General features: G+C 43.1%; 1 protein-coding gene across 1 annotated transcript; it reads right to left on the bottom strand.

The window, feature by feature from the left end:
• Positions 1–4,383: 4,383 nt before the first annotated feature.
• snip1 (Smad nuclear interacting protein) lies at positions 4,384–11,077 on the bottom strand. Its single transcript, XM_020534384.2, has 3 exons — positions 10,735–11,077; positions 8,949–9,556; positions 4,384–7,092 (listed from the first exon to the last, which is right to left on the bottom strand). Exons 1-3 carry the CDS (start codon positions 10,975–10,977, stop codon positions 6,834–6,836), a joined length of 1,110 nt encoding a protein of 369 aa, XP_020389973.1. The 5' UTR covers positions 10,978–11,077; the 3' UTR covers positions 4,384–6,833.
• Between the last annotated feature and the right edge of the window lie 369 nt (positions 11,078–11,446).

Raw genomic sequence — 11,446 nt, 5'->3', positions numbered from 1 at the left:
GCCACCGTCAGGACTGGAGGGTGAATTACACTGAATACACTGCCACTGTCAGGACTGGAGGATGAATTACACCCATTACACCACCACCCTCAGGGCTGAAGATTAACTTATGCCCAATATATTGCCACCCTCAGGACACGAGGTGTGTTACACTAACTCAGCCTGACCCTCAGGACTAGACAAGTTATGCTTAATACGCCACCACTGTCAGGACTGTATGGTGATTTACACTGAACACACCGCCGTTCTCAGCCGCAGAGATGGCGCTGCAGAGTGGTGACTCTTGTTCCGGCAAGTATCTCTGCTAGCCTCACTGCAGTGTACCTATTCTCTGACTCAATCATGTGTCTTTATCCCGCTGGTCCCTTCCCAAAAATTCCAACCACCTGTTGTTATCGCAATTTTCCTGTTTAACCCATTTGGTCCCAGTACGAGACCTGGCAACATCGGTAGCAGCTGCGTCAGTAAGGTGGACCCACGTTGGGCTCTTGGCGGTGGCGGCAAAGAAAAGTTTGGGCTGATGGACGACCTGGCGTCATCGGTGGCAGCTGCATTGGCAGGGTGCAGCAAGGACTTATGGTGGCGGCAGTATCGGTGGAAGCAAGATGGCGCCGCAGAGTGGTGACTCTTGTTCCGGCAATGCAGCAACGGGATGTGTGGCTTGTCTCTCCAGGCCCATGGCGGAATACTTAACAAGGACTGTCAAGTTGAACTTTATTTTTCTGCCTTTATATTCTATGTTTTGGTTTATTTTTCTGTGTTTTAAGATGGCGCCAGAGAGTGGCAACACAATACTACAGTTTTCACTGTATTTTGTAACAAAATACATGTGACAATAAATAAACAAAATAACCAGGACTGGAGGGTATGTTACACTCAACGCAGCCCCAACTACTGGATTCTTTCTATAATGAAGTAATCAAAACTGCATTCAGTACTCAAATTATGGACTAATGTATGGTTCCAGCATAACCTCCCCATTATTATCGTCCATACATCAAATACTAAAGGAAAGCATTTTTTCACCTTGACCTCCTACCTTCAGAATTCTGTGGACATTCATTCCAAGGTTCTTCAAGTTCCTCCAAAGAGACCTTGGAGTGTGGGTTCTTAATTCCTTGAAAGCAGAATCACAGGTAGATAGGATAGTGAAAAAGACATTTTGTCTGCTTGCCTTTACTGGTCAGTGCATTGAGTATAGGAGTTGGGAGGTGACATTGCGGCTGTACAGGACATTGTTTCAGCCACTATTGGAATATTGTGTGCAATTCTGGTCTCCCTCCTATAGGAAGGATGTTGTGAAACTTGAATGGGTTCAGAAAAGATTTACAAGAATGTTGCCAGGGTTGGAGGATTTGAGCTGTAGGGAGAGGCTGAATAGACTGGGGTTATTTTCCCTGGAGCGTCGGAGGCTGAGGCGTGACCTTATAGAGGTTTATAAAATCATGGGGAGCATGAAGAGGGTAAATAGACAAGGTCTTTTCCCTGAGGTGTGGCAGTCCAAAACTAAAAGGCGAGGTTTAAGATGAGGGGGAAAAGATTTAAAAGGGACATGGGGTAACATTTTCACACAGACGCTGATGCTTATATGGAATGAGCTGCCAGAGGAAGTGAAGGCTGGTACAATTACATTTAAAAGGCACAAAAACAAAGTTTCTGGAAAAGCTCAGCAGGTCTGGCAGCATCTGTGAAGGAGAAAACAGAGTTAACGTTTCGGGTCCAGCGACCCTTCCGCAGAACTGATGCTGCCAGACCTGCTGAGCTTTTCCAGAAACTTTGTTTTTGTTTCTGATTTACAGCATCTGCAGTTCTTTCGGTTTTTACATTTAAAAGGCATCTGGATGGGTATATGAATAGGTAGGGTTTAGAGGGATATGGGCAAAATGCTGGCAGACGGAACTAGATTTATTTAGGATATCTGGTCGGCATGGACGAGTTAGACCGAAGGCTATTTCAGTGCTGTCCGTCTCTATGACTATTTCCACTCCACCATTTCTCATTCTTTCATCAGGTATGCATACTGTTACCTTGTTTGACCTCCTCAACAGATCACTGTGCAGTTCTCCAGGTTAAATTGCAGTCACAACTTTTGCATCTACCTGACTTGTCCATTGCTATCTTCCACAGCATACCTTCGCATTACAGCCAAAATAGGATTGAAAGTTATTGAGGATATTTTTGATAGAATAAATGGATGGCAAGTCTTTGGTGGAGTAGAGATTGGACAGATGAGGAGTTCATCTGAAACAGGAGAACATCACTGATAATGGGGGGTGAAGAAGAATGGAGACAGGCAATGTTTCAGGGACAGAATAATATGGTTTTAGACCGAAAGATGGTACTTGAAACCAGGACACAGAGGTTGCATCCATCAAATTGGGCATTTAAGAAGGAGGTGAAATTGGTCTGTTGTCTGAAGTTTTTGCTGAAAGCTTAACAGGTTAACTTTGCTTTTGTTAACGTTACTTGTCAGCTAAGTGGTTGGATAACCCAGCAGATGGAAACAAGGGTTTGGTGAAGCAATAATGTTGAGTGCTATCAACTCACAAATGCAAGCTAACATCATAGCTATGACTATTGGGTACTGTATAGATGAAAGTCAGGCAAAAAATTAACTTTGGTGCAGAATGTATGGGCACAGGGGTAATAGCTAATGTCATGTGATGAATTCAACCAACAGGACTGGAAACACATGGCAACACAGATTCAGAGAGATGCTGGGAGTAGATACTTTCATCGGAGATTGAACCCAAAGAGACAGAAAAACAGTTGGACAGACAATGGAGCGGGTAAAGGTCAGCCCAGGGAATGAATAGCTGCTAATGGGGGCTATTAGTGGCTGATAACGGGTTGTGTGTGGTAGCAGCCCATGTAACGACAAGCCTTGGTGTGTGGGTGTTGGGGTAAGGACACGGGAAAAGATGCTGAAGCACTAAAATTGTTGAACTCCGTATTAAGTCCAGAAGGCGGCAGAGTTCCAAAAGGGAAACCAAGGTGCTGTCCTTCCAGTTTGCACTGACTTTCGCTGGAGTACTGCAGCGAGCCCGAGACAGATACGTTGGCCAGGGAACATGGTGGTGTGTTAAAATGACAGGCATTTGGAAGCTCAGTCGTTTTGCAGACAGAATGTGGGTGTTCTGCAAAATGGTCACCCAGTCTGAGCTTCATTTCTCCAATGTAAAGGACACGTATTCCCCTCCTCTCCCTTGACAGCCTTCTATAAGGCCCATTCCCTCCGGGACACCCTGGTCCACTCCTCCTTCCCTCCCAACATCCCTCTACACCCCCATGGCACCTTTCCATGCAATTGCAAATAGTCAAACACCTGCCCATTTACTTCCTCCCTCCTCACCATCCAAAGCCCCAAACCCGTTAAGTGAAGCAGCGATTTACCTGCACTTCACTGAATTTTGTCTACTGTACTTGCTGCTTACAAGGTGGTCTCCTCTCCACCCAACCTTTTCCTAGCTACCATCAGTTCCGAAGAATGGTCACTGGACCCAAAACATTAATCTGATTTCTCTCCATAAATTCTGCCAGAACAGCAATTTCTGTTTTTGTTTCTGATTTCCAGCATCCACAGATGCTGGAGTCAAAGATAACAGTGTCGAGCTGGAGGAACACAGCAGGCCAGGCAGCATCAGAAGAGCAGGAAAGTGACGTTTCGGGTCGGGATCCTTCTTCAGGAATGGGCATTCCTGAAGAAGGATCCTGACCCGAAATGTCAACTTTCCTACTCCTCTGATGTTGCCAGGCCTGCTGTGTTCCTCCAGCTCCACACTGTGTTATCTCAGTTATTTCAGGTTTTTTTTTTATAAAATATCATTATTTTAGGTATAGGCATTGGTCATCATTCTTTCCTTGACATAAAGAGAAAAAAAAAAATCAACACTCTTCACACCATTATACTATTATCCACGTGGGAAATGCACAACAAGTGCTGACATGTTTAGATAAATAGCCAACATTAACTCTTTGGTCTTAGTACTTGGGCACTGACACATTTTTTGAATTGGCATAAAGCTTTGCAAAAGACAATGGAAAACATTTTTTTTTAAAAACACAAAACGTGATAGGCAGCGCAATAACATCTTTCATTGAAGATTTGTAAATAGCTGCCAAATCATTACGAACTTCCAATAACCAGCTTTCAAATCATTTTAGGATGTGCTGAGACTCAATCATCATGGAACCAGGTAACTTCATCTCATCTCCAATTTAACAGCAAAAGCATTCCAGGCATGTTCTGCCACACACTTATCAATGCTACCGAAAATGAGATAATCATGTTTCTTTTTAAAATGAGCCTGTTTCTCCCCCAAGAGAAAATTGTGCGATGTTATGGTTGATAATTGGAACAAAGGCAGTCAAACACATGAAAACTATTGTGGAAATCTACTTTACTAAAAATGACACGGACTGCCAAAAACATAGGAGCGATTGTAACAAAGTCAACATTACAATCTACAAGAACACCGGTTTACTTTATACAACAAAATATAATTTGAGGAGTATTTTAAAACAGATTTTCATTTAATAACAAAATGTTTCAAAAGGTAAGCGTGTGTCATTGTTCATTATCATTCTTCTGTTGCTTAGCAACAATCTGACCACTTCTTTGCTTGGTGACTACATTGGGAGGGGTAAATTTGAGCCCTTTGGTATTAAAGTCTATCAACATTTTAGCAGATACATTTGTTAACAAAGAAAACAATTTTGTAAGTAGAAAATAAATAGTCAAGATTTTTCTTTTCCCCCTGACTGGTTGCTTTCAAGGTCAGTACGCATTAGGTGCATGCAATTACATTAAAGCTGTGGAAAAAAAGAGATCTCACCCGCTTTCCGGTTTTAAAATAAAACTAACTCCTTAGATGCCATGTTTATCAAGTGCAACTACATTTCCTACCCCTCTCATGCAGGCTACACAGCATCAAAACTCTTTCGAGTCAGGGTAGGGGACCTCCGATGTAGCCAGTGAGTTTGAAGTACAAGTCAAACAAGGTGCCCAATAGCAGTGCTCCGTCCTCACCCTCAAAATTAAATATCTTCACTCTAAGCAGTTACAGAAGCAGTGTTGGATGCAGCTGTTTGTCTAGGACAGCCAGGCATCTTAACTGGGAAATCCATCAACCTTATGAAACTTATTTAAGAACAGAAAAGGTGGAAAAGCATTCAGCATGTCAGGCATCATGTGTAGCGAGAAAAAGTGTCAGATTAACATTTCAGCTCCACAAGCTTTTATACAGCTGCTAAAAATTTAAACAAATGTTTTTGGAATATTTCACATCCAAGCAGTTGAAGTCAGAAACTAAAAATGCACAGACATGCTTTCACAGAATATACCTATACCAAATATTTCTTGCCTGAATCCAGCAACAGACTGCTAAATAAGAAGAGATGAGAATCAGATCATGCCGACAGAATCCAACCTCTGACACGACTACATTTTTATCTTAGTGATGGGTAGTGCAAAGATTTTAAAGTTTACAACAAACAACTGCAACCCAAGTTTCCAATCAACATTGGAGCAACCATCACAATGACTTGGCTCTGAGCCAGTGACATACTAGCAATGCAATTTGTTCCAGAGAGGAAGCAGGAGGGATGGCATTTAGTGGCAAGCACATCCATCATGTAGGGACAAGGAAAGGTATAGGTCAAAGGTCCCATCTTACAGATGGAATATCTAGCTAATGGGTTTCCACCATTTATCAGTGTTCCCTTCAATATCAGGTGCAGCCACGTTTGTGACTAATTCCAAATCAAACCAGACAGACCACGACACAGTTGGTCCCACCTACTGGGGTTCACTGTGGAAAGATTTATTGCTGTTCCTCTTGCTTCCTGGTGCAAACAATGACCCTGAAAATTAACTCCAAGCTTGCTGGGGCAACACGTAATTATGTGCAGTGCATTATCGTAAAACAAGTTCTCAACCTTTTCTCTAACTGCAAGAAAAACATCCAACTCAGACGCATAAATCACTCCTGGGTAGGGGAAAAATTCCTGCACTTTTTCATAAAAAGGTTTCAGCACAAAATGTTTTCAGTCAAAATTATAAATTCTTGGCCATTTTTGAACCATTTCCTTAATCAATCATTGAATGCAAAAGGGATTCTGAAAGGTCCATTTCTATAACTCGTGTACAGAAGAGGCTTTCAATGAAGAAAAGCACAGAACTGGTCTACAATCTGCTTCAGGAAAAGAAAATAATTATATAGGTTTCAACCTAGCAGCACAATCTCAAAACCTGAATAAAAACCAACAGAAGAATGAAAGGAGCTGAAGCAACGATATGCAGTTGTTTGATGACGTCCCAAGACCAAACAGTCCAGTAGAATAGTTTGCTTATGAAGCTTATTATCCTCTACCTAAAAAAAATCAAAATATAATGAAAAACATCACATACTCCAACAGCATTGACAGTTTAGTAGCTGTCCTGCTGAATTTACTACAGCAAACTCTGTAGTTTCTTGCCACTATTTAGCGTGACTCCACCTGAGTACCAGACTGGAGGCAAAGTGATCAGATTGTGAAACATAAATTCAAAATAGGGTGCTAAATATTTGGTCTGAAGGGATTATACTGTTCAATTCTGTTCACCAGGCCACACTTTGTTCTTCGAATATCATATTGGTTTATAATAGAATACTGACAATATGAGAGTGAGTCAAGATACGCAACTGATAGAGTGGGCCTGGACTTCAAATTACGAAACTGGTCAACTGTCACCTGGTCCTCGCAATTCTAGTAGAACTATTTACCTGCACATTTGAAAGGGAAAGTAAACCTGCAGTTCCAATTTCAAAAGAAAAAGTGGGAAAGGTTTTATATTAACTTTCAACTCCCTCATCCTCGTCATGCTGCCCTTCTTTTGCATCCACCTCAGCAGTATCCGAGAATTCATGTAGAATGACGTACTCCCTGCTGCTGAAGCCAAATTTCAGCAGATCCTTTTCTTTGAGTTCATAATATCGCTGTGACTCAATGCGTTGATTGTTAAGGTATGTGCCATTGGCTGAACCCAGGTCGATGATATACGGTCTCACCCTCCTGCCAGGTGTGCCATCATTCCGTGTGAACTCCACAAGTCTGCAGGGGGCAAAAGAAACAGCAAGTTATGCTGCATACCATCTGCGATTCAATGATACAAGGTTTATATTTCTACTCCAGCCTCGTGAAAACAGGAAGAGCTATACAGAGTTTTCACTAGAAGAAAGTAGTTAAAGGAGTTAACAACCTCAATCCAAAGTTATACCATGAGAAAGGCCAGTGAGATGCAGACTGTAGCTTTATCTTTGACCACTGGATTGAAAACCCAGTGTTCCCAGAAGGCTCCCAGGTCCCTCAACTAATAGTATTAATAGGCATGTCCAGACATCAGTGATGGATACAATAAACTATGATTTTTTTTAAAAAACTACTGTGGGAGGGACAGCATTAGTCCATACAAGAGAGGAGGACAAAGACAGGTGGAAGGGAAGGAGAAAAGAACCTGCAAAACAGTAACTTTGAGCTGTCTGTGTTCATCCGCATGCAGGCAAGCTTAAGCAGCATTGCCAGAGACTGGAATGCTTCCTTGGTGAAACAAGAACGCTAAATGCACCAGAATCAGATGAAAGCAGCAAATGGGGCCAAAAACACTCTGTAGCAGAGGAAGTACCAAAAACAACCTATAAAATTTCTCCTAGCAAAATACAACTGCACAGGATGTGTCAATGTTGAATGGTATTTGAGGGAAATGAGCTTACAAGATAACAGAGGTAAGAAGTGGCTGGAAATCAAACTGATCTACAGACAGCCAGCATGAACTCAATAGGACAAATTGCCTCCTTCAACCCCCTAATGACAATGACTGAAAAAAAAATCTTGAGTAGTTAATATCAAGAACAAGAAGCAATCGACTGTGAATAAAGTTAATCTTGCTAAAACTGATCACAGCACAAAATGTTATGCAAAGTTGCTCATTAACTTTGCTCAATCCAGTGAAATAAAATCAGACAATTGATGCACGCACCAATTTTAATATTACACCTAAGTACTTCCCTCGAAGTACCAAAGGGTGCTGGCAATACTTTCAAAACGGGATTGAGAGAGAGAAAAGGGAACAGACAGCGGAAACACTTTTGGACTGGACTGTGGAATAGGACAAAAGCTACGGCCTATCAGACACAAAATTATCATAGTCTATAAAATCTACTCACTTATAAAATATTTCTACATATTTAATGCCCTAAGACAAACATTTCTACAAATATTGCCTGGTTCCCGTTCACTGCTCCACCCCTAAAACTGTACTTGTTAAATCTACAAGAACTGCGGTCACATTTATTAAAATACAACAGTGACTGTGTTTCAAAATTGCTTGACTGGTTGTAAAATGCTATGCAATGACCCAAGACCACGAAAGGTGATTTGGAAACATAAGTTCTTTCTTTAGCTCCAGAATATAAATTAGATTTTGGCAGCTGTTTGCCCGAGAGTCCACTTTCCCTGTCCAAGGAAACATCAAGCCCTTTACAGGTACTGCTCAGTGAGGAATCTATCAGTGTGACCACAAGCTCATTTCTTAATTGGATGTTTGTTTAGTTTTTTTTCGTAAAAGTAGTTATTTAATATTAACCAACTGCCTTTCCTGGGAAGACTGTACTATAGTAACTCCTGTCCATCGAGGAAATAAAAATCATTTTGCAGTCTACTTCCTATAATAGAAATTGGGAGAGAGAAACCTGGACAGCAAATAAAAGAAGGCCAATCCTATAGGAGAAGGGTAGCAGCCAGGAAATCCAATGGGATTAGCAGCAGACTAATCGATATCAGAACAATGCAAAGTTGTCATTTACGACACAGGGAGCCATTCAACCAAAATGTCCATACTGGAGACTGCATAGCAATCCAGTTAGGCCCACTCCCCACAAACTTACATTAACAGCTTTTTAAACACCAACCTGTATTGTAGCACTGCATGTTGCTTGGAGCAGGAAGGATGGTCAATTGGAATATCCACTACCCTACGCTGTCGGCCCAAGAGATAGGCACTCTGACGATGAATGTGCATAACTGGAAGAGGCTCATCATTCTTGAACGGATAAAGCCGCCATCGTTTCCTTGGGATCCGGGACTCGGGCGGTTCACAGTATTTTATCACCACTCCACGAAAGGTGTTTGTGTCTTCCACGAGGGCACCAGAAAGCTCAAAACTTGGCTCCTCTTTCACCGGGGCTGTGTTGCCGCCAAGAGTTTGGCTGTTATTTGACTCAGAGGCAGGATGCCCATCACTGAGCAGGGGACACTGATTGCGGTTTTGACGCCTTCTCTCATTGTAATACTCTCGCTCGGCCTGCTGAGTGCTGAGGAGCTGAGCCTCCCTGTCTCGGCCACTTATACCAGCTTCTGTGTGAGAACTGCCATTCCTTTTGTTGTGGCCTCGGCCCCGGTCTGAACATTCTCTGTGACGCTCTCGGTCACTGTTCTTCTTGCGCCGATGTCCATTTCTGTTGGAGTGGTCTCTGTGTCGTCTCTCAGCATGATCCCGTTGCGAATGGTCATGCCGTTCCTGAACGGAATGAGAAAAATCTAATATTGCAAGCCATGGCACGGCCAGAAATTATGAGACAATTGGTATAAAAACTTCACATGGTAACTAGTGGAGATTATAATTTCATCATAGAATTATAAAATCCCCACAGTGCAGATAGAGACAATTCAGCCCATCGAGTCTGCACCAACGTTCCGAAGAGTCGGAGATGCACCCAGATCCAACCCCCCATCCTATCCCCATAATCTCACGATGACCATGACCAAGCCATCTAGCCTAAACATCCTTAGACACTGTGGGGCAAATTAGCATGGCTAATCCTTCTAACTTGCACATTTGGACTGTAGGAGGAAACCAGAGCACCAGGCAGAAACCCACACAGGCATGGGGAGAATGTGCAAACTCTACACAAGGCTGGAATCGAATTTGGATCGCTCGCACAGTGAGGCAGCAGGGCTAACCACTGTGCTGTGTTGCCAAATTAATTTATCCCTGAAATACGTGAACTGGAAAGCTAACTATAAGCTATTACATTTAACCATCACGATAAACCTTTTGGCTCCATAACAGAACACAATTCACATCCAGGGTGATCATTTTAACTTTTAACCACTAAAAAGAGAATCAAGAATCGAATTTAATCAGAACGCAGGAGGCCATTCAGCCAGATAGCACCTTCAGAGGGCTATCCAATCAGTCCTATTCACCAGCCACAGTGCTGCAACTCTTGTCCCTTTTGAATCATTCAGTTTCCTTCCGAAAGTGAAAATCAAATCTGCTTCTGCTACCCTGTCAGGCAGCGCTTTCCAGTGTATAAGATCTCGCTCTGGATAAAAGTAAATTTGTATTCGTGCCTTTGCCAAACACCTTTAAACTTGTGTTCTCTCATTCAGGTCCCTTCTGCTGCTATTAACAATTCCTCAAGCACTTTAATGGAACTTTTTAATAATACTTCACCTGCTTCTTCATTGCACCAAATTCCCCTCCTTCCTGCGCTCACCGAGGAATTGAATTTTCACTCTCACACACTCTCTTTAGCAATGACACTAGAGTGAGATTGATGTGAAAGTTAAATCCTCTTCCTCAGTAATGATGTGGCTGAATTGGGGCTGCAGTTCCTGTAATGCGAGAGATGGTTGCTGCAGTAATGAATTGTGTTTTATTATTAATATTAACGGTTTGACTCGGTAACTCACCCGCTTCAACTTGCCCCCGGGCCGTGAATGTTGTTGTTGTTGTTCGGGTGCCGGCTTCCTCCGGACCGGGGAGCGGCTCTGCCAGTGCCCAGGAGGAGAGACGCTGCCCCCGGAGGAGCCCGAACTCGAGGGCCGGTGCTTGGAGCCAGCTGCCCCCTCTCTTTTGATCCTCAATCGGTGGCGGTCGGTCGCGGGCCCAGGCTCGGGGCTGTGCCAGGCCCTGCGGCGGCCCTGAGCCTCCATCTTCCCGGCTGTGGCACCGACCCGGAACAACACTGCCGGCCAGCGTATAGAACACTTCCGGGGTCACGCAGCAGAGGTGAGAGGTCAGCCAGCCAAGGCTCTTGACTCCAACCTTGGGCAGCCAACTGCAGAATGATTCCCTCCTAATATTAGGTCCATCAATCACTGCATCACCTCTCTCAATACACACTGCTCCAGAGATGCTTGCTGATGTTTTCTTGTTCTTATTATTTTATTTGTTCATGCCTCTCTCCAGTGCTCATGCTAATGGTCTCAGGGTTGCAACGAGACTAGAACTAGGGGGATACAGTTTAAAAATTAGCGGACTCTCGTTTCAAGTTAGAGATGACGAGAGTTTATTTCTCTGTCAGAGGGTCGGATGTCTTTGGCAATCTCTTGGCGGAGAATGGTGGAGGTGGGATTACTGAATATTTTTGAGGCAGAGTTAGATTCTTAGCTGACAAGTCAA

The sequence above is a fragment of the Rhincodon typus genome, chromosome 27 (assembly GCF_021869965.1).
Source record: "Rhincodon typus isolate 14 chromosome 27, sRhiTyp1.1, whole genome shotgun sequence".
Classification (NCBI taxonomy): Eukaryota; Metazoa; Chordata; class Chondrichthyes; order Orectolobiformes; family Rhincodontidae; genus Rhincodon; species Rhincodon typus.
Note: the sequence above shows the minus strand (reverse complement) of the source record. Positions and strands in the feature narration are given on the sequence as shown.